This window comes from Chamaea fasciata, unplaced genomic scaffold, assembly GCF_029207755.1.
Source record: "Chamaea fasciata isolate MVZ Bird 193981 ecotype frontalis unplaced genomic scaffold, bChaFas1.0.hap1 SCAF_12, whole genome shotgun sequence".
In the NCBI taxonomy this organism is placed as follows: domain Eukaryota; kingdom Metazoa; phylum Chordata; class Aves; order Passeriformes; family Sylviidae; genus Chamaea; species Chamaea fasciata.
The window spans coordinates 18,867,305-18,893,307 of NW_027094097.1; the positions used below are offsets into that span (position 1 = coordinate 18,867,305).

At 42.6% G+C, this 26,003-nt stretch overlaps 1 protein-coding gene across 1 annotated transcript; it reads left to right on the forward strand.

Moving 5' to 3' along the window:
* Positions 1 to 518: 518 nt before the first annotated feature.
* On the forward strand, positions 519 to 22,495 carry GPI (glucose-6-phosphate isomerase). Its single transcript, XM_066194945.1, has 18 exons — positions 519 to 703; positions 4,902 to 4,992; positions 5,364 to 5,432; positions 8,195 to 8,314; positions 10,143 to 10,226; positions 10,312 to 10,458; positions 12,188 to 12,259; positions 13,258 to 13,302; positions 14,080 to 14,133; positions 15,044 to 15,104; positions 16,581 to 16,624; positions 16,853 to 17,005; positions 17,330 to 17,459; positions 17,824 to 17,900; positions 19,170 to 19,298; positions 19,701 to 19,776; positions 19,859 to 19,925; positions 21,446 to 22,495. The coding sequence occupies exons 1-18, from the start codon at positions 585 to 587 to the stop codon at positions 21,567 to 21,569; spliced, it is 1,662 nt and encodes a 553-aa protein (XP_066051042.1). The 5' UTR covers positions 519 to 584; the 3' UTR covers positions 21,570 to 22,495.
* The last annotated feature ends 3,508 nt before the right edge of the window (positions 22,496 to 26,003 follow it).

Consider the following 26,003-nt stretch of genomic DNA (forward strand, 5'->3'; position numbering starts at 1 on the left):
CTCCCAGGGACATAAGCAAGGGTCTGGCACACAGGGACACGGGCAGGGCTCCGGCTCCCAGGGCGGCACCCGCTGCCGGCGGAGCGCGGCCGTCGGGGCGCGGATGTCATGCAGGCTGGCGCTGAGGCCGCCGCGGGCCGGCCCGGGGGAAAACCAGCCCGACAAGGGACGGTGTTTACACCGCGCACCCGCACGAGCGGCGGCCCCACACAGCCGCGGGCGGACATCGGCCCCGGGGAGCGCTGCGCCGGGACGGGAACACGGCGATTCCCTCACACAGGGGGTACAACCGGGAGCACGACGCGTTCCGCGGGGCGCCCGGCCCCAGCTCCGGCCGCAGCCTCGGCCCCGGCTCCAGCCCCCGCCGCCGCCCCGCGCAGGGGCAGCAGGCCGCTCCGCCCCCGTCTGGCGCGCCTCGGAGGGAATCCCACAGCGCACGGAGGGGAGGGGGCCGGGCCGGGCCGGGCGCTGCCGGGGCGGGGCGGCCGCAGGAGGCCGCGTCGCCGCTATAAAAGCGGAAGCGGCGGCAGGAGCTGCGCTCGCCTCGCCCCGTTCGTTACGCCTTCCCTGCTCGTCTCGCGGACATGGCGCTGTCCGGCGACCCCCATTTCAAGAAGCTGGTGGAGTGGCACAAGGCCAACTCCTCCAAGCTCGTCCTGCGGCAGCTCTTCGAGGCCGACAAGGATCGCTTCCAGAAGTTCAGGTGAGGCGGGGAGGCCCCGCGGCTGAGCGCGGCCGCGGGCCCCGGGGCTGCCGCGTACGAGCCCCGGGGCCGGGGCCGCGCTGTGCGGGAGGGGCGCGCTGCGGCCGGGCAGGGCTCGGCCGGGCAGGGCTCGGCCGGGCAGGGCTCGGCCGGGCAGGGCTCGGCCGGGCAGGGCTCGCCTGGCCCCGCTCCCTTCGCTCCCCCCGGGCTGGAGCGGGGTCGGCGGGGAGCGGATGGCGCACGACCCGCGGTGCCGCGGCAGGGCCGCGCCGGGCCGTGCGGGGCCGATGGCGGGCCGGGCACATGCGCCGGCAGCGCCGCCGGGGGCCGGGCCGGGGCGGGGGGAGCTCCCCGCGGCCCCCGAGGGGCGGCCGCGCCGCCTGCCCTTGACTCATCCTTGCAGCAGGGTACGTGCCGGGCAGCACAGCGCCCGCTGCGCTCGCACAGCCGCACTGTGCGCGGCACTCGCAGCCTCCCGCGCCCCGTGCTTAGTCACGATAAGCTCCGCGATAGAATCGCGAGGGGTCGCGCAGCCCCCGGAGCCCCCGCTGCCCGTGCCGCCCTGCCCTGCCGTGGGCGGCCGCGGTGGTGAGGAGGTTCGCGCCGTCGCTGCTACAGAAAACGTCTTACAGCGCATGGAGGGGGAAGTAACAAGTGGCGGCGTCGTGGTAACATTCAGCGCCTTCATCTTGTCAAGTGGGACGCGTATTCTCTTTACGCCGGAGACCGTGCTGGAAAGACACGTGTGTGGTTACGTTGCTGTGCTGTAGCAGCAGTCGGAAAAATGTAGTGTTATGAAATGCATCCCAGATTTGAGTTTTAAAGTGAGCCTGAGCAATAGAGATAAACTGACCCTCCGTTCTAGAGTGTTGTGATAAGACTTGTTGCGTACATCAAGCCTTGCATTACTGTCCTGCGTAAAGGGATTTCTTCCCCTTTTGAGCTAATTAGAAAATTCTCACATTCTAACTGAAGGTTGTATATGAAGTCCTGCATATCAGTCTGTGAGAGATAAAATAGCATTTGCATCGATGGAAAAAGTATGCTAAATTTTTCGAGGTCTGACTTCACCTGGTCTTTTAACAGGACTTCCTATATTGTTAAGTAGTTGATCAGTATTATCTTATTAAATCTGCTAGATCCTCACTAGTAGACTTAGTTCTCGTTGCAAGTTTTCCTTATCTCCAGTATTTTTTTGGCGAAATGGTCTTTACTGAGGCTATTTATTTCAAATAGTTCCCGTAGTTCATACCCTTTTGTGCTGCCCATAAGTAAACAGTTGAAGTGTCTTTAAGTTTACTTCATCTATCTTAATCCTTTCTTTTGATTATTTCAGTCCTGTTTCCTGATAAGCCATCTCATTCTAGTCTAGGAGAACTTCCTCATAGCAAAGTACAATTGCAGAGCTGACAGCTTTGCTGCTACTCTTACAATTGCTGGCCACTCTGTGCCAGGTCAGCAGGAGGATGGTAGTTAGTATGTGTTGGGAATGAAAGCAGTCTGGAGATTTGGCCACATGCAACTTCCCTCACATGAAATTAAGATTTATAAATATCTTTTAGTTCTGCTAGATGTTCTTGTAAAATCATTGACTCCCTTTCTTTAGAAGGAAAAAAGAAACTACCCAGGTGAAAGTGCTTCCTGATGCTGGTTCTTGGAGGAGTTTCAGACTGGTGTGAATAGTTTTAAATCTGCATATTTGGTATCTGGGCACAAGTATCTCTTTAATATTATTGTAAGAACCTTGCACTCACTGACTGCATCCTATCAAGTATACATGCAGAAGATCCCTTCTTCCTGTTGTCCTTTTTTTCTAGTTCAGAATTTGTATCCTGTTTTTCTGATAAGGAGTGTAGTCACACCTGTCAGATCTTTGCCTTCTTTGCCACCCAAGGTGATGAGGTAAGATCTGGTAGGAACAGCAGTTTATATCAACATGGGCTGTTCACTGGAAACTGCTGGTTTTGAAAGGGTTAGAACAGATATAATGCAGCCATCATAAAACTCAGCAGGTAAGAAATACCTGGGTGCTGATGCAGATAGAAAGTGCTAGAATGACACTCCTGCTGCTTGGCTCGTCCGTTATCAAGGATAGGAGCCACCAGTGTAAATGGAAAATGTGATGGAGATGAAATCCTTGTGATGCTGCAGGTTAAGGGCTGCATCACTTGGAAGTGGCTGTGGCTTACGTGACAGGGCTCTTGTTCCCCCCGAGCAGCACTGCTGCATTGCAGAGTGGGCACTTGGGCAGAGCACAGCTCAGCTGCAGCCTTTGGGCCTGCTGTTTAAACGAAGGGTGGATGGATCTCTTGCTCTGAGGGCTTAACACAGGATTACATTGTACACTGTGTGCTCCACCTTGTGCGTGGGAAGTTAAATCTGGTAGCCATTACTTGATTTGCTTTTGCCTGAAAAGTCTTGGGTAGCACCTTTCTGCAGTTTCTTCAAATGAGCAATGGCTTGAATCCAGCCATAAATTCACGAGATAGTTTGTCTTCTAGATCTAGTGAGATTGATTTTCATTCATATATGTGAAGTAATGAATTGTAGGTGGAAGATATGTCAAGTAAACGAGAAATCCTTTGTGGAGTAGAACACTGGGAGAGGCTGTTTAATGTAGAAGGAGCATTTCAAGAGTTCTGCTTCTCTAAACTGAAAAAGTGTTAGAATGCTAATGGTCTTGTTGTATCATTAGTGAAATGTACTCAAGTCTGAGATGTCTGTAAATAAATTGCATCAAATATCAAAGACTTGTTACTTTTCTCCTGTGCTGTATCTATGAGAAACAATTGTGGTAAGTGAGCCAAGCCAATCCTTCCATTAGCTAGCCATATTCCAGGGCTCCTGGTGCTGGGTGGTCAGGGTTTCAGGATTCCTGTTGGCAGCCTGCTGAAGAGAAGAGTGCTTAACAGCACTGATACTGCTTTTCCTTGCTTGTCTGTGTTCTCACTTTTTAAAGAAACACGGTTCTAAGACTGTGCTTGAACACACCTTCCTTTCCTTACTCACTCGTGTACTTTAGGACTATAAAAAGAATGTTACTGTTAATGAAGGTAACAGTAAGTGAAACCACGGAAATGTTAAGGCCTTGCTGGTTATTACTGTTATTGCAAGTTCAGCTCCATTCTTCCTTTGAAGACTCTTGCCTGCTCTGTCATGTTATGTATGAATAACAATCATGCTGTGCTGTGTCCCTGCGAAGTCTCTGGCATATGTGGTGGCTAAAATAACAGAGCATGTTTCTGTGCTCAGGTATTGAGGAAAAAAAAGCAGAGGAGACAATGAACAAGGCAGAAACGCTGAGAATTTAGGTGGCTGTAACTTCCTGTGGGGGGGTATGTGTGAAGCAACAGGGAGAGTAAGATGTGCTTTTATCAAAGGCTGACTTACAGAATTCAGCTCTTCTGTTAGAGTAATTGTGTAGATTTGGTTGGAAATGACTGCAAAGAAGAAATTGGTAAGAAAACAATATTGTAAAGGACTAGAGGAACTATAGAACCCATCACAGAGATAGAAGGATAGTAAATACAGATGGGCTCACTTGGTTTCTGCTGGGCTACCATTTCAGTATTTCCTCTCTGGTGTGAACCTACAAGTGCCTCTATTCTGAAGGGTTGGGCTGTAGCTTGCAGATCATTTGTTAAATAATCTGGAGACCTCCACTGGATCAATGAAGACCGTGGGACTAAACCATGCACAAATGGGGTTTAATTCTGCATAGTAATTGAAAATGTTTCTGTTCATGATATGGTATAGATTTTTAAATTAGACTTTTTCAAGACTCTGTATGAAAGAATACAGGACCTGTAGGAAGACAGTTTAATTTTCCAGCAGCAGCAGAATGTGACAAGCTCTTTACTGATAATACAGTAGGAAAAGTGTGATTATTGCTAGAGAATGCTGGTGGCTCAGTGGAAACAGTATGTCCAACTGTGCATCAAATATACCTCATTGTATGTGGGTTTTCTCAAGCAAAAAGTGGACACTGTAATTCAGATTGTTGAAAAACATGGTTTTCAAAAAACCAGTGGTCATTTAATGAAATTTGTTGGACAAATTGGTCACTCACATCTTCTTTACTAACTTAGTCTAATTAGGATTCCCATTATTTTGTCATCTATAGCAGAGTTACCATTGTCTTGCTTAAAACAGTTACCCCTCAGGAATGTGCAATTAAACAACCTGTTGGTTTTGACAGCTTGACCCTGAATACTGATCATGGGGATATCTTACTGGATTACTCCAAGAACCTTGTTACAGAAGAAGTGATGAAAATGCTGATGGAGCTGGTAACTATTTAAAATCTTGCATTAATAAACAAAATAGCTTTTACCTGCAACTCACTGTTTTAGCACTGTTTATAAACATTAGTTAATGTACAAGTTAAAGGCGTCTATTTACCAATCTTGGCAGAATTCAAATTCTTGCATTGTCATCTAGCCCCAAGTTACAAAGCCATTTTTCAATGCATATCTGCATAAAAATACTTGCTTTAACAAAGGATTTTTTTTTAATGTAGAGTCTAGTGGGTCTTTTAATCTGTCATAATCTTTGTTTCCTTGTCTTGTGTGAAATGTTCCTACTCTTTAATGTAGCTAGACCTTGGTAATGCATGTTGATTTCCACTATTTTAAGGGGAATCTATATTTACCTTTCTCAGGCAAAGTCAAGGGGCGTGGAAAGTGCCAGAGAGCGCATGTTTAGTGGAGAGAAGATCAACTTCACTGAGGTAAGGCTATTTCTGTCCATGGTTCTTTCCACTCTAGTTGTGCCTGTGTATTATGGGTGTTTATACATCTGTGTAAGCAAAGTCTGGAAAAAACTTACTTTAAATACTCCTTTGCAATCCTGAGTGGTTGTGATGTGCGCTAGACTACCTAAAGAGAAAATTTTGCAGCTCTTACTAAAAAAAAACCCTCCTTCCTTCAGTACATCTTATTTTAGAGATTTTGGTGGTATTTTTTTTCTTCTCTTCCCTCTTTTGTGGAGAGGAAGATGAGTTAGACCTTGCAAAGGGCATGGAGCAGAGTATTGCATTCTAGATATCCCTTGTGTGCTTTTGCCTAGTGTTAGTGTTCATAAAGCTTAATAAACTGCCTGAAGGGTGTGAGGGGGGATTGTGTAAGACCTGCCTTGGCCTGTGATGCTGCTTGTCTTTGGGTACATTTAACAGTCAAGACTGTTTACAGTCTTGGGAAATTTGCCATGTATTTTGGTAAGAGGATGAGTACCTCCCTTGTTTTATAGATCTGAAGGTCGTAGTTACAATTAAATCTTCACTAAAACATAGAAAGCCAACTGTACTACTTCTGAGAATAAAAACAGGATGAAAACTGGGAGCTCCACAGTGCAGTGGTTTAATTAATCTGCATTAAAAATTAAGGCTACTTAGTATTGAGGCAAATTCAGAGAAACCAATATTTCCTTTGACTTGGCTGTTGACTGATTTTGCTATTGCACAAACTGTTTGCTTTAAGTAACTTAGCGGTTGGCCATTATATTGTTTGTGAATGATTCATGTTTGTAAAAAGGCACAGACAGAAACAGATACAGTTTCACTAGTAAAATGGTTCCTGTTCCTTCTGTATTAATGCATTCAATTTGCAGATGTAGCTACTGAAAAAAGAAAGCAGGGGAAGGAGTCTTAAATCTGTCTGGAGGGTTGTTTTGTCTGATACTGCCTTTCACTAGCCTCATGTAACACAAATTATTACAGGGTTAGCCCATCTGACTGTATATTATGGAGTTGCTCTTCATTGTGTATTGCGAGCAGGGGTAGCAGCTGAAGTGCAATTTTCACAGAAAGCACCTAAACACAATATGAAACCCTGATGTGTTTGGTTTCTGCCACTACCTTTTCCTGCTGTCTTGATAACACTTCACGTGTCTTATAAGTCTAGAAACACCTCTTTTCTTATCAGGCTGTTTCTCAGTCACTTCTTTCCAATTCAGAAGTTGACTTAGTAGGGGTTTGCCTAATTTTTCTGCTTGTATAGAATGTCAGATTCGGTTGGTTTGGCACTGGAATAGGAGCATGTGGACAATGTGAAATTGTTGGATGTTATAAGCAGGATGCTGTCAAAGAGCACATATAAACCTAAAGCAGTAAGGGAGCTTCTTGATGGCAAGAACTGACTTGTCCACTACTCTTGATCTGCTTTAGAACATTCTTGGGATATTTCTCTGAAGTATTTTAGACTTGTCTGCATTTGGTGCTGCAGGCATTGGCTGCATGGTGTGTGCTTATGTGGAAGCTCTTCCTAGTGCACCCATGTGTGTCACTGCCAGGTGTTTGTCCCAGACGAGTTAAAACTTGGTGCTTGGTATGGTACAAAGAGCATTACAAGGTAACTCATCTGACCACTCATCATGGGGCCAGTCTTCATAGCCTGCATGAGGTTTGGAGGATACTTCTGCTTAACCACAGAGATCAAGTCAAGTATGACTGCACTTGATTAGACAAAGCATCCTTCAAGCCTGATAGCGAGCTGTACTTACCAAATACCATTCCATGGCTGAGTGCTGCAAAAAAATTTCTCTGTTCACCCCAAATTTGAGTGGGTATACTTTAATTAGCAAGTTAAGAGAGAGAGGGGTTTTTTGTATTCCAAGTCAGTAACCACAAATGCAGTGATTTTTGAATTAGCATTTGGTATTTAAATCATAACTTGGCAGTTCATATTGTCTGTGTTGTCTTTGTCTCACAGTGCCTCCTGTAGTAAGGAACAATGAGGTAGAGCAGACTAATTTTTTAATTTGTTCATTAGTATTGACTAATTCCTTCATTCTGGACTAAAACTGTTAAGCTCTTAAACAGCTGAACTGCAAGCCAGATTTCAGTGCTTTATGTATAACTGTGGAGAAGTAACACAAAATTGTGCATGCTAAGAAATTTTTAGCCTTATAGCACAAGTGCTACCTACATATTTAGTGTGCAAGTGTTCAGGCAACATTTAATTGTGGGCAGTGGATAGAGGGATTGTGGCTATTATATCCTTTGTTGTCAAATGTTTAAATTATTTGTCTCCTCCTGTATGAAGTGGACTACTCAGGATAATTGAGAAGATGCCTGAGGAAATAACTTCAGCTGCTTGTTATAATTGATTTGTTAGTGTTGTCATCAATAAGAAACTTTCATTCTTGTATACCTAAAGCATGCCAAAGCAAAGATCACTGAGTAGTGAATATTGCTGAATTCTGAACCTCAATCTCTAAAGGCTTTTAAAGGGATTTTGAGCCTTTTTTCCCAAGTAACTTATTATTTTGCATATTGTGCTGTTGTAAGCCCCCTGCACTGAGTTGGTGAAGTGAGAGCGTGATTGAGGTAGCTGCTGCTATGTGTATGCGCACACACTGAAAATACTGCTCTACTAATCCCAGTTAAAGGATTTTTAAATCTTGATGGCTGTACTGCCTTCTGGAGGGGGCATCTGAGGCCCTGGGGTGTAACTTGGAAAGAGCCTTGTCTTGATTTTTTTCCCCTTGTTTCAGAACCGAGCTGTGCTTCACATTGCTCTGAGAAATCGCTCCAATGTGCCAATCCTTGTGGATGGGAAGGATGTTGTTCCAGAAGTAAACAAAGTGTTGGACAAAATGAAACACTTTTGTCAGGTATAGTACCACCCTAGCTTATTTTTTATTTATTTGTTCTATACCCAGCCAGATTCTTATATGTGAATTGTGAAGCATTGATTGTAGACTGATTCACATGAATTATGTTCTTCTTCAACATTTACAATGGTTCTGGCTCAAGCATGGATTTGGAGCTGGTTTTATTGATTCACTTTTCTCTCCCTGTTTCCAGTTGGGTTTTTATTTAATGGGCTCCCTAGATTTTGCCCTTTCAGCAGTAATCTTGTGTGTACTTTGGAAGTCTTGTAAATCATTAAGTACCATTCAAATATTACTTTATTTCTTGCTACTTTTTCAACTAATTGGCTACATCATGTAGAAACTGCCTCTTAACATTTGTGTAAAATCAGGGGAGAGGCAGAAGTTCCCAGCTGAATTGCAATTTGATTATGCTCTATGTAAATAGTTTCTCAAGGACCTTCTGGTTTTAGGTCAAATTACTTTGTTTCTATTCTGTTTGCAGAATACCCACCTGGGTGGCTTTAATGCATTTTAAACAAGGCTGTGAGGACCTGCACCTTCTTGGCTGCTGTTGTGTGTCTTACCCAGGTGCTAGTGCCCTGTTTCACTGCCAACTCATACTTCTAACCTATGCAGAATGAGCTTGCATTCTGTTTTGTTCTTAATGACAAATGCTAAGACCACAATAACTGACAGCAGTTAGTGCGAATTTGGTACTTTGCTCATATGCTGGGAGAATTGAGTGGCCGTAGAAATTCTGTGGTGTGCCTGCCACCGTAGAATTTCTAGCTGATTAAAGTTTTGGTAGTGCAAAACAAGAGTTTTCACTGGTGCCATCCTCCTGCTTCCTCTATGATTTCAATTACCAGAACCTGTGAATATCACTTTCCATGCAGATGTATATTCTCTGCAAAATAAAAATCATGTTTAGCAGTTTCTTGAAAATGTCAACAAAGATGCTGGTGTCAGTTGACTTATTTAGCAGATAGGATTTTAAAACTGGCAATATCATCTATGGGGTCCAAGAATGCTGTTACCAAAAATAGATTTTCTGTTTGGAAAAATGAAAAGCTTAAACATTTGTAGTGAAGGAGAGCAAGTGTCAGCATAACTGAGTGCTATGTAGAAAAATTGCTTTAGAACTGGGGAATGTACTTGAAAGTATTCATGATACCAGAAAGATTGCCTTTGTGATTGGAACAGATTGAATGCATAGGTGGTAGATGGACAAAAAATGTAGACTTTATTTAATGATTGTAATTGTCTTGGAACTTTCAGTGGTGCTTAAAGAACAGGAATAGAGCAGGAGTTGTACCATGTTCTGTTAAGGTTCAGCCCAGAAATAAATCCGAATGCAAAGGACGCTTGCGAGAGAAAAGCTTTTACAATGTTTGGTTTTCCAATAAATCTCTTCTCTCTGTGGCTTTATTCACACTGTTTTCCAGTTTAGTTAATGAAGCTCTTTCTAATTAAAGACACTTAAACTGCTTCAGGTTCAATATTTGTTGCACGTAGTTTAATGCCCAGGATTTTTTCATTTTTGGAAAGATCTCTCTTGCCTTAGCGAACACTGTAAATGCTACAGCAGTCCACACAGAAGGGGGGAGAGTTTAAACTTCATTAAGTTTGATGTCGCAGTGTGGTTTTACTTCTATCACAGCCATAATGCAATGTCTAGCTAAGAAGGTAGCTCTGAGTGTAGGCCTTAATGTCTAGAGGCTTGAAAGCTGTCTTTGCCAACTTTCTGCAACAATACCTGAAAGCAAAGCCCATTTCCAGGGTTAGCATCAGGAGCTGTAGTGTAAGTATAACATAGTCATTACTTTTTTTCTTTTTCTCCCCCCAGAGAGTCCGTAGTGGTGAATGGAAAGGCTACACTGGAAAGGCGATCACTGATGTGGTCAATATTGGGATTGGTGGCTCTGACTTGGTAAGGCCCTGACTTGTATGCACCCTGCCCATCTTTGTGTACATGCCTACGGTGAGGATAAAATCTAATTGTGGCTTCTATCCAGGGCCCTCTGATGGTTACTGAAGCCCTGAAACCATATTCCAAGGGAGGCCCTCGTGTCTGGTTCGTATCCAACATTGATGGTACTCATATAGCCAAAACCCTGGCTGAACTCAAACCAGACACTACTCTCTTCATCATTGCATCAAAGGTATGTTTGATACAAGCTCTGCCTGTGGCTTGCTCTTCTGGTAAAGAACTCAATCAGAAGAGAGGACTGTCTGCAGGAATAGCTAGATCAGGGACTTCCAGCCTGGATTATTTCTAGACAGGCCTGTTGTGATTCTTTGTGAACTTGCAGTACAAGGTTGTGTTGCTGCTGAAGTACTTGGGGATCTGTAAGTAAAGTGCTGAGAATTACTTAACCTAAATAAGATACATGAATAATTTCATGCTGTCTAGGGTTTATTTCTCAGTCAATGCAAGCTTTGGCTTTCTTCACAAAAGTTTGTTTTCCTGCAGTTCTCTGTAGGTGGAGTTGTAGGATCCAGTGTAGTTATTTCTTTGAAATTCTGGATATTATTTCATTCCTAAAGGACTTTTGATCCTTTATTTTAAGTACAGCGTACTTGTTAAGTGTTCTGGTTTTTTGCATTGATGAATTGCATGTACTTTAAAAATCTCCATTTTAGAGGGTAGTCACAAAATACCTTCACCTAAATAACTTAAATGCTGAGTTCCTTGAGCACTATAAATACTAAGCTGATTTACTTAAAGAGGTAAAGATAGTCTGCAGTACTTCAGAAGATGACCCCTCTTTCTGATTACAGACTGAATAGCTGCCTTTAAGTCTTGCCTTGCTAAGAACTTACTCTGCAAGCAATAATTGCCAGCAGCCTCTCCCTCAGAGAATGCTGCTGTCTGAGCAGAGGAAGGAGCTGGAGACAGACTTCATGGTTATGTAACTTGTGTTGCCTTCATTTGTAAAGCACAGTAGAACCTTTCTGCTGTTGGAGACAATCTGCAACAAATGAACATGTGTGCAGTGCTGGTCATGCTCTGCACAGTGCTCATTATCTTATCCTGGCATTGCTGCAGCTGAGCAACAGCTTATGGAGTAATAAGGAAACTGCACAAAGTAATGCTAATGGTCACTTGGAATAATTGAGTCCAGGGATCACGGTTCAAAGGCTTAGAAAACTGCCAGATTGAAAATGTAACACTTGAGTTTGTTGGCCAAACTGTAGTTAGATAATTGGATATGTTTGGAAGAGGATGAATGGCATTTTTTTTTCTTTCCATAACAGGCTTATGTTTCATAATGAAATATTTCTGGAGATGGGTGAGAGTGGGATGAATCTAGTGTTCACCCGTAAAGCTAAATTTTGATGGCTGAGTAAATCAGAATGGTTGTAGATACTTGCAAAACTGCATGACTGAACTTCTGTGCACACTTCATGAAGCAGGAAAATGTTTTCCTCTAATCAGCAAAAGAAAAATTTTGACAAGAGTCTTGGCAGAAATTAATGTTTGTCCATGAAAAAGTAGGAATTGATGAACAATAGGAGAGTCCAGCTGGGATATCCTGTTTAGATGTTCAATTAGTTTGTTTTCACTTGAACAGTAAAACTTTAATCTTTCAGTGGAAGACTAAAAGTAGAAGACTTTAGTCTCAAGGTTTTGCAGAACAGTTTGGGGAGTGGGAAGGCAGGAGATGGGGAATAATTATTCCAATTTCAGGTGCATGCTAGTTTAAAACTAAATGGGTAAATCTAGCAATATTAGTGTTTACTGGATTCATAAGCTTGCTTTTTTTTCTGTAGTCTGGCAGCAGCTGTGTATTATGAACATCTAGAATCACTGTGCTCTGGTTATCTGAACATGAGATGCTTTAGTAACCTGAAGTTGTTTCCATTTTTTACTCGTTTCCCACTGTGCAGACTTTCACCACGCAGGAAACCATCACCAATGCAGAAACGGCCAAAGAGTGGTTCTTGCGTGCTGCTAATGATGTAAGTCTGAGATGTGTAGCTTAAGTAACAGAATGCAGCAGTTTTTTGTTGTGCAATTTCTTTCTGGTCATTCTGTGTGCTTTGGAGCAGAGCCAGTAACTGCCTAAACTAGCTTAGCAAATGATGTACTTAGATCATTTCAGTGCTTTGGTAATGACAGACTGTTTTGTCCAATCAAAGTGATAACCCACTAGTTTTTCATTATAAGTGTTCTCATGCATTGTTCTAACAAATCTTGCCTGTTAGGTAATAGAGTGTAGTGTTTGCCTTAGAGCTAACCAATAATTTGTAGAACTACTGATAATGAAAATACAAGAATAGTGTGTGTAGCACTGCCTTTAAATTATTGCCAAATCTTTTAGAAGTAGAAATGAAGCTATGGTTGGAACAACGCACTGACATTTCTATGGCAGATGGCTCTGCTATGAATAGAAACCTTGTATTTGGCTCATTCTCTCCTATTTCTTATTCTTAAAGGAAAAAAGCAGATACTGCCTGTTCAGGTAGTTAAGATGGTCTGTAACCTGTTCCAGTCAGGGTAGCTGTACTTAGTTTGAAAGCTGGGCTTTGAAATTCCTCCTTACACTGCTCTTCAGACAACTCATCTTTGTTTACCAGAACACCTTCTGAAAAACTGAAGCCTGAATTTAGAGCTTGATGTTTATCAGTAATTCCAGTTGTCTTGGTTTTTTGCCTCTGGCTGGAAGGGTGGTGGGTGTACATCAAGCTCCATCTGCTCCCAAGCCGTGGTGGTGGTAACAGACTCTGAAGGAGAGGGTGTGCCCCTTTCTGGAGGGAATGCTGCTGCAGGGCTTGATGGAAATATCATCAGAATACTCTCTTTGGGTTTACTGCCAAATCCCACACTGATGATTTCAAATTAATAACAACTGATGATAGTCAACAGTGTTTTGTTTAAATGGTAGCACATCTGCTTTATAACCAGAAATGAAAATAGTTAACATTCTAGACCTAACTATGTGTTTATTTTTATTAAGCCTTCAGCTGTGGCCAAGCATTTTGTTGCCTTGTCTACCAATGCTGTAAGTATAGTCAATCTAGTTAATTTTTCTTATGTACCTTTAAGACAGCCTTACCTTAAAATGTAGTAAGGAAGCCTAGCCTTTAAGATGGTGGAATACTGAATTTTAGTATTCCTCTTGAAGGGAAGCCTTTTTTTTTCCTACTCAAAGTAACTGTAACACTTCTAGAGAATTGAACTATACTGAGACTAGACTTTGATTATAGATGTGTGCTTTTTCTGCTGGAGCTTTAAATCTGAAATCAAGAGCTCTTGTGCTCGAAATGACTTGTTGTTAATGAGTGTTACCTCTAATTGCCTAAGTTGTGTGTGAATGCAGTTACATAAACAAATGTTATTTTGAACTCCAGGTAAGAGCCGAAGTAGTGCAGGCAATTTGAAAAATGCTTATGATGAGCACACTCTGATGTGGTGCTTCATGCAAAAGTATGAAGTGGAGAGACAGGCAGCAAAGAACACTGCAGTTATTGACAGGCTGTCAGGGACTGACACTGTTCTGATAAAAGTAAACTGAATATCAGTCCAGCTTTAACTCTATGGCCACTTAGATTCATCAGAAAATGAATGTATGTCATTGATTTTTAATAGTGAGTAGTGGTAGTTATTTCTGTAAATGAAAATGTAATTTTTGTGATGGATGCTAGGTATTTTTTAAAATAGATGTATCTATAGGTTTGTTTCTTTAATAAATACCAAGCTTGTATTTGCTTGCTTGGTATAAAACTTGCTTGGTAAAACTGTTGGTTTTTCTTACAATATTTTTTCGTGTTTATTTTAGCCTAAAGTTAAAGACTTTGGAATTGACCCAGAGAACATGTTTGAGTTTTGGGATGTAAGTAAATGTCTGATATTTTGTGGTAGATATTAGCTGTTAGCTTTTTCTGAAGCAAGTAAGAGGATTCTAACTAGATATCTGGAAACTGCAAAAGCAGTTTCTAAAGCAGCAACTCCTAAATTATAGGAGTTGTATTCAGTGCACTGAAATACCAGAAAACCCTTAACTAAATACAAATTGAGAACTCTTGCCCATTCTGTTGAAATCTTCCAGTCAAAGGTCTGAAGAGGAGCCTTCCGTGTTCTTAGCTGTCCAATCAGCTGTTGAGTAACAGGAGATAGAGTAATAAGCCAAGACTATGCAAGCAGTTATTATAAGCTGTGACATTTGCCTGTTGGTGTCCATGGTATATAACCTAGGCCTGGTAAAGGTCAGACATCAGAAATGGAAGCCTGATTGGAGATTTTGTAGCAGATGCGTATTTTAAGTCTACTGCCCTTAGTCTTGGCCCTTATACTTAATTAGAAACAGGTTGGTATGTCTCATTGACTAATTGCCTGACAAATGAGCTGCTGTTCAGAACTTATCTGGAATGTTACCTTTCCCAAGTGTCAAAATTTTGCTGAAGCAGGCTTTTCCTGTAGAGGAGTGATATTATGAAAGCAGTTATACAAGCTGCAAATTCAGGATTTGGAAGTGACTTGGAATCAAGCTATCTACTTACAAAAATTGGACAAGTAGGGTAACTTCAGACTCTCAAAAAAGGCATTCATTAGGGTGCACGGTAAAGTTCAGGTTTCCTTGACTATGCCAAATATCTATAGTGAACTATCACCAGGAAGAGTATTGATTTTGCTGGCAACAACTAATGATGTTGCCATCATTAGACAGCAGTCTAACCACCTGTTCTCTAATAGTTTGAATGGAAAAGCCTTGCACTTCTCTCTCAACCATCTCTTTTTTGCAGTGGGTTGGTGGCCGCTACTCCCTGTGGTCTGCCATTGGTCTCTCCATTGCCCTGCATATTGGTGGGTATTCCTGTGATGTCACCATGCCAAGAATTGCTCTGTTTGCTTCAGGAATATAACTATGGAGTGCTTTAACAATAATGGATTGTGAATCAGATTTGGGCCAAATACTATTTACCTGCCTACTCTGAGTGGTTGGATGTGGGTGCTATAAAGCAATCTGGAATGTAATGGAAATGTTGATATTTTAGTACTGCAAATACAGTTTTGGAAAATGCCCCATACCTGGGGACAAATGGTCAAAATGCATTGCTTTAGTCACATAGCCGAAAGTGCATGATTTATGTAAAGCTGTGTCAGAGTTAAAAATCAGACCTTGCAACTGACATTCCTAAACTTGAAGTAGGGTTTTTAGTATCTGTAAGTATACGCACACTAACACCCAAGTCCTGTCTCTGGTTCTGCATATGAGCTCTGTTTAGCATTAACTATGTCCTTATGTTAATTCCTTCTGTTCCCATTACTTTGTCTAGGCTATAGGCCTGATGATTACATCTGTTCCCTCATCACTGCTTTCTGATGTTTGAATCTGAAACTATAATGTCATTTATTTTTCTAGGCAAAAGCTAGAATTCCCTTAGACTGGGGTTAGAAGAATAACATTGGGTTTGGTGTTTTTGGAATTATATGAATAGGAGTTTTCATGTGTAGAAAAACCTATTATAAGAGCAAAATAAATAAGCCTTAGTTATTGTTTTTTCTGCAATAAATTGTTCATTGCTGCTGTCAGACAGATTTGGGGCTGACTGGTGACATGCCAGCCTATCTGCACTTCTTCCTCTTAGACCTCTCCATTCCCACAGTTGCCCTCTGACCATAGGTAGAGCTACTGCTTTGAGTCCTAACACTTCACCTCCCAATTGCTATGTAAGAATCAGGATTTCTGTTTTTGCAGGAAAGGCTAGCTTTAGTGATGGTATTCATTTGGGAAAGTGAATGGAGGTTTAAATACCGTAACTACAAAGCAACGAGAGCTCAGGTGAATTGTTGAGAGAACAGGGAAGGGAGGGGCAGTCTTTTTCTTTGAGAATATCTTACTAGAACTGTTTTTTCTCACACCACTGCAGAAATCCCTGCTATGCTAGTCTTGCCCTGTTTCTTGGGGTATGTGTCTCCCACTGGCTGTGATTAAGTGTTCAAATTTGCTAAAAACTGTGGCCTCAGAGCAGGCTCTGTACTAAAGGCCCTGGTCTCCGTCTAGTTGCTCGTTCTGTCTGAATGGGGATTTTAGGCAAAGGTTTTTGAATTATGTTTTATGAAGTTGGACTTGCTCTGAAGTCTGGGTTTTAAGCATAAGTGAATGTCTGGCTTATGGGATGCGAAATTCAGGAGGAGTCTAAGTGCAGCTTTAAACTTGCCTAGTAGTTGGGAACCTTGTGCATACAAGGAATCAAAACTGTTTCACATTTGTCTCTATATGAAAAATCAATTTTGAGTTGTAATAGTAAATACGAACTGACCTCTTTCCATTGTTAGGTTTTGACAACTTTGAGAGTCTGCTTGCAGGAGCCCACTGGATGGTGAGTGTGGGATGCTCATTTCACATTTGTTCCTCTTTAAGAGCTGTTAGTAAGGAAACGGGAGGCAGGTTGATTTCCAAAGTTCAGCTCCCTGTGTCCTCCTCAGTGATGTTAAAATGACGGTTTGTGGGAAGCTCTCACTGGATCAACACAGCAATACAAACAATGTCGGAGTTGGGAGGGATGGCAGTTGCTTTATCAGAAGAGTAACTTCCCTTTGTCGTGCAGGACAATCACTTCCACACGGCGCCCCTGGAGAAGAACGTGCCGGTTCTGCTGGCCATGCTGGGGGTGTGGTACATCAACTGCTATGGCTGTGAGACGCACGCCCTGCTGCCCTATGACCAGTACATGCACCGCTTCGCTGCCTATTTCCAGCAGGTAGGGCTGGGCACAGCACGGCTTCCAGCCAGGGGCAGATAACATCCTGCCCTGTTCACTGAGTTCAGTGTCCTGAGTGCCTGTGTCAGATAAAACTGCACTCACTGAATTCATGGAAGCAGTTGCCTGAAGAGACTGGTGCCAAGGTCGATATCAGCTTATAAAGACCTTTTCTTCATACCTCTGTTATCTTGATGTCCATGAGTTAAGCAGCTGTATCCCTCATGCTTAGAAAACTTCTATAAACAAGCACGATTTATTGTAGTTGAAATATGTATGGAAGCTTTTACGGATACTGAGTGATCCTGTCCTCCCCTTCTTTAGGGTGACATGGAGTCTAATGGCAAATACATTACCAAGAAAGGCTCTCGTGTGGACTACAGCACTGGCCCTATTGTGTGGGGAGAGCCTGGCACCAATGGGCAGCATGCTTTCTACCAGCTCATTCACCAAGGTAAACAGACAGTTAAAAACCTGCTCTGGAATTGAAGTCTGAATGGCTACACAGCTGCAGGAGTCTGCCGAGTTTGCACTTGTTTGGAGGTTGGACTATCTAATCTAGCATCACACTGCAATGGGGTTTTTATCTAGTGGCTTGTGAAGGCTACAGTATGTAGGTTTTAACTACAATAAGGAGATCAAATAAGGCTGAAACTACTGAGGTGTGTTTTTTCCTCCTGCTGCAAATAATAATGCTCTTCTATAAAGCTTCTAAAAAAGACTGAGTCTGCCAGTAACTCTGAAAATGGGGTGAGAAATGAAGGTTTTCTAAGACTTACCAGATGCAAGGAAGGTTATTTACCTGGGTTTTTTTACAGGAACTCGCATGATTCCCTGTGACTTCCTGATCCCAGTGCAGACCCAGCACCCCATCAGAAATGGCTTGCATCACAAGGCAAGTTCTTTGTCAGGGGACCGTATTTCTTGTGGCTCAAGGCATGAAAGCTTATTTGATATTGCATTGTGTGGTATTTCTAAATGTCCCTTTGAAACTATGCACCAAAGCTCTATCAACATTCACAACAGATTTAAAAATACCTAGGTTATAATTGTAAGTCACAAGTAATACGTAATGCAGTGGTATGTTTATTCTTGAAGCAGTTGCAGTGACAGCTCTTGAGGCAGCTCAGTGGTGTTTCCTGTGGGCCTACTGAAGCTGGAAAGAGTTGAGCAATTAAGTATTTCAAATTCCTTGAAGAATTCTAGGGAATGTAGTTCCTGGGGAGCAGGAAGAAACAAAGTCTCATACCTAATGTGACACCATCTCTGAGGAAGCTTTCAAGTGTTAAATTCTAGGACAAAATTGGGTGGATGTAATGGTATGGCTGGGGTGATGGCTTTCTACACAGATGTTTTTAACCTGTCCAGTTTTTAGTTTATCATCTGACTAAGGATTTTCAATGAACTAAGATTTTTCTTAACTTCCAAAGGTGGAAACATGTTCAGGTTAACTATTTACTGCATACTTCAGAAAAAGCATCTTTACTCACTGAATTTCAGTCTTGTCATGATTTCAGATTACAAGGGCTATTTGAATTGTGTGATAGTAATTTCTCATCAAGTAAGACCAAATACTGGTGAAAATTTAGAGTATGACTTCACAAAAGAAGAGAAAAAATGTTTCATTTGACTGTAAAAAACTTATTGTATTTTCAGGTAGGGTAAAACCACAGATAAATTCGCAGGCTAACATTAGACAGATATGTTAAAACCTTGCACTGATTTTGGGATTGGTGTATAGTGAGCTGTGGGGATTTTCCTGCATAGAGATGAGTAAATACATCTTACCTGGTTACCTTTGACTAATCTTTGCACCTGGATTTCCATGAGATGGTGTAGCATGAGATAAAGTCATAGATTGTACTGGGTGGAAGGGCTGTGGGAAGTCCTGGCTCCTCTGGTGCCATTGGGAGACTTGCTGCCAGCTTCAGCAGGAGCAGAATTCTGCAAAACTGCCCTGGTTGTTTTTGAATACATATACTTTGGAATAGTAGCTAAGTCTCCTGGTACTGTGAAGTAAGAAGCAATAGCTAAAACTGCTGCATATTTTACTGCCACAGTGTTAAAACTGACTTGTAAGTCTAGAATAGGTCTTGATAGGGGTTCAAGCACCAGGTACCACCAGCTATGCAGATGTCAACTTGTGTTTCTTTCTACCTGCTAGATCCTTTTGGCCAACTTCCTTGCTCAGACTGAGGCCTTGATGAAGGGGAAGACGGCTGATGAGGCTCGCAAGGAGCTCCAGGCGGCCGGGCTGAGCGGGGAGGCTCTGGAGAAGCTCCTTCCCCACAAGGTACCCAGGCTCGGGAGGTGCCTGGCGCTGCGGGCTCTGCTGGGGTGGCGCCCATGGGACCTTGGCAGGGCACTTGGAACAGGCTGCGAGCAGCACTTCGGCTCTGAAGCCTGGGAGGTGTTCCAGGAAATATGGGCTCTCTCAGCACTGCCCTGGGCTGGTGACTTTGGGTTACTTCTTGTAGCCACAGCAGACAGGAATGGTGCTTGGAGACACATTTTCCATTGTGTTTGTAAAAAAACATGGGAAGGATACAATTTTATGGTTGAAGGCCTTTAAAGCTTTTAGGACTTTGTATTTGCTGCTAATGCAAATAGTCTAGTGTGGACTCTAAAGAAGATAAAACCTGTGAGTTTCTGATGTAATTTTTACTAGGTGACAATGTAACTCTTGTTTTGAAAGGTCTTTGAGGGAAATCGACCAACCAATTCCATCGTGTTTACAAAACTCAACCCTTTCACCCTGGGAGCCATCATTGGTAAGTAAATACATTTCTCATCTGTGAATGCTAATGAAGACTTTCTGATCAAGTTTATTGATAAATCTCTTTCTGCTTATAGCCATGTATGAGCACAAGATATTTGTTCAAGGAGTTGTCTGGGACATTAACAGTTATGACCAGTGGGGGTAAGTTTCCTTGGTTTGTTTCTTGTTTACTTATTGACAGATTCTCGCATCTGTCATGAGTTAGAGGAAAGACAATCAAAAGGGTTTTATACTTAGAACCCTTGATTATGGGGATAGTTATAAATGAAAACATGTTCTGGGGATAGGATACTATGCCATAATGCATTATGCATAGTTTAGCCAGGAATAGTGACTTATAGATAACAATTCTGGCTAGGAACCTCTGTTGAATTTAGAAAAATACTATGAATGTAAAAAAGCTGCAGTAGTGAGGAAGACAGTCAAGCTAGCTGAACACAGGCTCTGAGAATTAGGAAGGAAAATGTTTTCCCTATAGTGTGTGGAAAAAAGAATTTTTGCCTCTAGATTAGTAGTAGGCAGTTTGAATGGCATCTGTTGAGCAAAAGATTGATTACCTCTTAATTTTCCTGTGCTGGAGAGACAGCATTCCTGGCAGAGATCTGTGCATGTGGGAGCCCTTGGTTTCATGCAGGCTGCGTCTGTGACTGAGGGCTGTGCTGGAGCTCCATGTGTGCAGCAGCTTGGAGGAGTCTGTCACTGTGTCACTTAAAAATTTAACCAGGAGCTAATCAAGATCTTCAATCTGTAGTAATATACTACAGATATCTATATCTATATATACACACTACAGTAATATACTGTAGTAAACATACTGTTTGTAGGCTTAGGTAGAGGGATTGGGAAATAAAATTTTTCAGATGCAGCCTGCCTACACTGTGAGAGGTGGTTTTGAAGAGCACATTTGATCTACAAGTGTAGAATATCAGTTTACACGAAGCTACGTTAGTCTTTGGATGTGTTCTTTGGTGCTGTGCTACCACAGCATGTTCTCTAGCTAAATACTATAGCAGAACCTGAAAACAGAACAGTGTCTAGTACTGATGTCTGCTATAAACTCTGAAATCAGGAGTGTGGTAGGAGTAAGTACAGCTTTTACTGCCACACATGAAATTCTACAATGGCTTCCAAAACTGGAATGTGGGGGTGCTGCAGAACCCGCCTCATTTCTAGCAGCTGTTGGAATATCTGAGGTTCTCAGATAGTGAGGCTGTAACTCCTGGGTAGTTGCTGGGGGTGCTTCCAGGCTGCAGCTCAGCTGATCATTGTTTGAGTGACACAAATCAGTGTTCTGAGCACTGTCCTGTTCAACAGTGAACAGGAGCCAGCTGAATGCATTCTGCACTCGGGCAGGCTGCATAACACAAATGAATACTGAGGTGAAAAGACTGCTTGACTTTTAAAACCAAGTGTTCACTTAGACATCCTGTAATTTGAGTTGTCTGATTAGCTAAGGAGCTGTGAGAACTCCAGTTTTTCATGAATGGCACTGAATTGAATACTTAAACAGTAATTTTTGAGGGGGAAAACATCATAGTGTTCACTAGGAAGTTACTTTTTATTGGCATCTATTTTTAATATCAACGGCTTTAGTAAATACTGTAAGTTGTTAGCACTAATATTGCCTTTTTTTTTTCCTTTTCCTGCTTTTATAAATGCAGAGTTGAGCTTGGAAAACAACTTGCCAAGAAAATTGAGCCTGAACTGGAGTCAGATGCTCCAGTGACATCTCATGATAGCTCAACAAATGGGCTCATCAATTTCATCAAAAAACACAGAGCTTGAAATGAAATACTTGGAGGACATCGACAATCTCACCACCGAGTACCCAAATCTGTTGTAGTTGTGCTTTTTTTAGCCACTTTTAACAAAAATAGCACTTTACAGATGTAGCTCTCTTCACTTGTTGCAGTTAATCCTGTTGCGTCAAGTGTTACAAATGAAACTAGTTTTGTGAAACCCTGAGATTGTATAGTTGCTTTCTATTTCTGTGGCTGTTAATCTGTAAAGTGCAACTGGTATGTTCCTCAATTCTTATCCCTCAACTTCCTTAAAGATGGTCACCTACTGATACTAGAAAATAAAAGGTATGATGGATGAGTAAAACTTCTTCACTCTATCTTTGAAGTGCAGCCCTAGTACTATTTGCCTCGCTCACTGTGTAAGGTCCTCTGAAGCCAAGTAAGCTGATGTTTGTCTTTTTGGGCTGGTTCTACTGTAAGCTGGAAACTAGAATGTGTTGAAAGAATCAGACCTACAGCTGTAGGTTGTTCGGTTACATTTCATCCCTTTTGAGCAAGATACAGACTTTTTCCCCCCAGTGTTACTGTGAAAATGCAAGTTTACTGACGTTTGGTACAAGATTTCCTGTTTTGTCTGTAAGCTATGTGGACAGCTTTCCAGAAAGGAAAAGTTCCTGAAGAGACAGTGCTAGCTTAACTTCTCCGGTTTTCTAGAGTTTGTGAAGCAAAAGCTTGGGATCACTTGGAGAAGAAATGTGTTTGTGGTGTACTCCAGGGGCAATTTCTCACTCTTTAATCAACATCACTGTCTGACAACAACAAAGAAAATAGAGAAACTTGCTTGTCAATAAGTTGTTTATCCTCTTCTGTTCTCTACTACTGTTAACCTCTTCGGTAGCAAACTGGCATGTTGCGGCTATTGTTCTGTAACACCTTTAATAAAGGTAAGACACAAGCATTGAAAGGAAACGTTGGCTCTCGTACCCCCAACGCTGACTGCGCTGTGTGAGCTGGGCTCCCTTAGCGCCCATCTTTGCTGTGCAGCTTCCCCGGCAGGGCCGAGCCGCCCTGCTGTGGCACCTCCACGCTGCTTCAGGGTCTGCCTGCGGGACGTGGGATCGGACCGAAGACGGGATTTCCGTACGAAGCGTGGTCGCGGGAGGAGATCCCTCTCGAGCGAAGCCCGCTGCGCTCGCAGGCGGCTCTGACGCTGCCCGCCCGCCGCGCCCGGGGCTCGGCCGCGCCCGCCGCTCTCCCGCCCGTCGCTGAGGGGCCGGCCGTGGCCGCGCGCGGGGCGCCCCCTGCCGGCGGGCCCTGGGCGCGCAGCGCGCCGCCCTCAGGGAAAGGCGGCGGCGGCCTCGCCCTGCGCCCGGCGAGCGCGGGGTAAAAGCCGGCAACAGGCTTTCAAAAGAGCCGCTTTTCCCTGCAGCGCTTGAGGAGCCCACAAGTAACGTGCAAGGGAGGGGTTGTGGCTGCGTTTTGAAGATGAGATGGTATAAAGCCCACGTACGGTTCAGGAACCTGCTGCCAGACACAGCAAGTTTTTGTGGCCTTTGGGTCTTCCGCTGTTCCCTGACGGGGACTCGGCACTGTTTTCTGACCTGTGCCTGACACGTCCTGTGGAATAACACAGCTGCTTTGTGACTCAGTTTCTTGAGCGCCCCTGAACTGGTTTAAATCCTTCCATTTAATATCAAGCCACCACCTTCCTGCAAAAATAAAAGTGATTTCTGCATAAATTGTGCTCTGGTAATGAGAAATCCCAACACATTCAAGTATATCTGGGAAATTATAATGGGCATGGCTGAGGTCTGATAAAACTGTGTTGTTATATAAAAGACAGAATGAAAGGTAATGATGTGCCCAAAGTAAGCAGAAACTTATCCTATGCCTAAAATGGCACAAAATCCCTAATCCTCAAGCCCATCCGTTACGTACAAGACCTGCTCCTCCTGAAAGCCTCGGAGGAAATACTGCATGGAGATGCTACAGCCAACGTAAGTTAAGTTGATATATTTTACTCTTGCAATGCTCATTTGGCTATCTAATCATAATAGTATCTCAATGTTGAAATTCATCTATGAATGTATTTTAGGAGTTCTTGAAAAGGTAACTACTGTATTCATGGGAAAATGTAATACTTAAAGAAAATTATGCTAAATTCATATTGTATTCCCACTGAACGTGTAGTTAATATAGATTGTGTAGGTTTAACAGAGGAATGTATTTGTATAGCAATTGATCTAAAAAGACTGTCTTAAAAGAGCTATGCTCCTGAAGGCATCTTCCAGTCCTTTTGTTTAAAGAGGATTTGGTAGAAATAATCAATGAGTGATCCCTTTTGGCCAAGTCAGTGGTCTGATCTGCTGGGAGTGTTCTAAAGTATCCTGTGCTACACATGGACTTCCTGCGGACATCTTGAGCTTAAGCTGAAACTATGAAGAAGGACAGGATAAATAAAATTCCAAATGTTATTTATCTTATACAAATAGTTCTCAAACTTTACTAAGAACTTCAGCTGAACCTGTTGCTGTTAAGGAGGAATAAAGAGCGCTTACAGATCTGCAGTGATAGTGCTGCAGTGCTCAGGTCATGAGTCTGTATGGATCAGTCAAGTAAAAAGAAGATAGCTTTGCCTCATTTGTTCTTTATCTTTACCTATTTCAGGTATAGGGTAATGTTTAGATGCTCTTGAAATTATTCTGCTTTGGCAATTCCTGTTGTTAATTTTTTGTTTGGCTTCCAGAGAGGATGGTTAAGCAACTTAGATTATTAATGAAAATTCAGCAGAGATGAGCTTGGTTTTGGCTTCTAACTCAAACTCAGTCAAACTTTAATGCTAGTAATGAATTGCTCTACTCTCTCTGAAAGAAAACTTCAAATTTTTGTTAGTTTTGTGGCATAGAGATTGTCAAAATAGATCAGAAAAAAAAAAAAAAAAGTAGTCCTAAAGCTAAACATTTCTAGAGGGCTGGTAATGTCCAGATAATTTTTTACGTCCTCAATTTTTCTTTTGTGTTCCTTCCTAGATGGATTTTTCTGAGAGAAGGAAATTATAAAATCCTGATGTTCTGTTAAAACAAGATTTCCTAAAGCCTGCTGGATGTACTTGAAATTTCAAAAAAGTGCTCAAAAGAGGCTGTTGTATTCAGTCCCTGGATTTTACTTGATGGTGGTCTCACACATAGACACACTTTCAGGGTTTCTCAAAACTGTTTTTCCAGATTTACGTGGCCTTTCCTCTAAGGCAATATTTTGAGCCCAGATGTGTGGACCAGTAAGTGCCATGTGGAGAGGGCACTCATTGTGGCTGCCTGTGCTGAACAGGGCTGTCCCTGGCTAGGGGGAATGGAGAATCCTTGCAGAGTCTGGAAGCTGGCTGCATGCAGGATGCAGCTGAGGGAAGAGCTCTGGATGTCAAGGAGTTGGCCTGAGACCCTGCATCTGGAGCACTCTCAAGTATGTTGTAATTCCTAGAAAGGCTGAGCTCTGCCTTTCATCATTAGCAATGGCCACAAGAGACAAGATCTGCTAGAAAGATCCCTCACACAGGATAAAAGCAGAGTATGTCGTTTGTTGTTCTGAGTGCCAGTTAACTGTGGAAAAAAAGTTAAATAAATCTGGAGTAGCAGTTTTTTGTTGAATATTTGTGTGACTTTGGACTTAGAATGACAAAGCTCATGTTTTTAATAAGTCAGTAAAGTGGGTAACCAATGAGTTTGGCAAGTTCAGACCTTGGCTCTGACTTTTCATAAAGTTTTTGATTTACAGTTGATTTAATTTTATTTGGAAACTGCTGGATTAACTAAAGGGCTTTGCTGTGCTAGCAGAGCTGCTCATTTTAGAACTGTTTCTCCAGGCTTTTCAAGACATGCGATACCTTTTTTTTTTTTTTTTCAGCTATCTTGATAAAATTATTCAGTTTTGTTGTGGTCTTGATACTTTATCTAATAGGTCGTTTGGTTTGTTTGGGGTTTTTTTCCCCTTTATTATCCAAAACCCATTATTAGGCATCAACACGACAACAAAAGAGCAGTTGGCATAGCTCTGTGCCTGGGTTGTTTGTGCTTTAGCAGCAACGTTTCCTGAGCTGCTTAAGAAAATCAGTATTCGAAGAGCCAGTACAGGGCATCAGGACAGAACAAGAGGGGCCAACACTTTACTCCCTTGCAACAGGGCAGGAGGAAATGGCCTCCAGTTGCACATGGGGAGATTCAGATTAGATACCAGGAAAAATTTATTCACTGAAAGAATTATCAAGTATTGGAACAGGTTGCCCAGAGAAGTTACGAAATCAATGTCCCTGGAAGTGTTCAAAAAACACGTGGGTGTACGTGGACATGGTGTCGTGGTGGACCTGGCAGGGTTCAGTAAATGGTTGGGCTTGATGATCTTAAAGGTCTTTTCCAATCTTAATCTTTCTCTGATCATCTAGAGCCTCACTGGAGTTATCAATAAATAATTATCAGTGTTGATC

Excerpts from the sequence above, each read along its gene's own strand:
- GPI (XM_066194945.1), top strand. The coding sequence starts at position 585 with ATGGCGCTGTCCGGCGACCCCCATTTCAAGAAGCTGGTGGAGTGGCAC. Across the intron at positions 13,303-14,079 it reads TTGCCTTGTCTACCAATGCT|CCTAAAGTTAAAGACTTTGG; the intron begins GTAAGTATAGTC and ends TGTTTATTTTAG. Across the intron at positions 16,625-16,852 it reads TTGCAGGAGCCCACTGGATG|GACAATCACTTCCACACGGC; the intron begins GTGAGTGTGGGA and ends TTTGTCGTGCAG.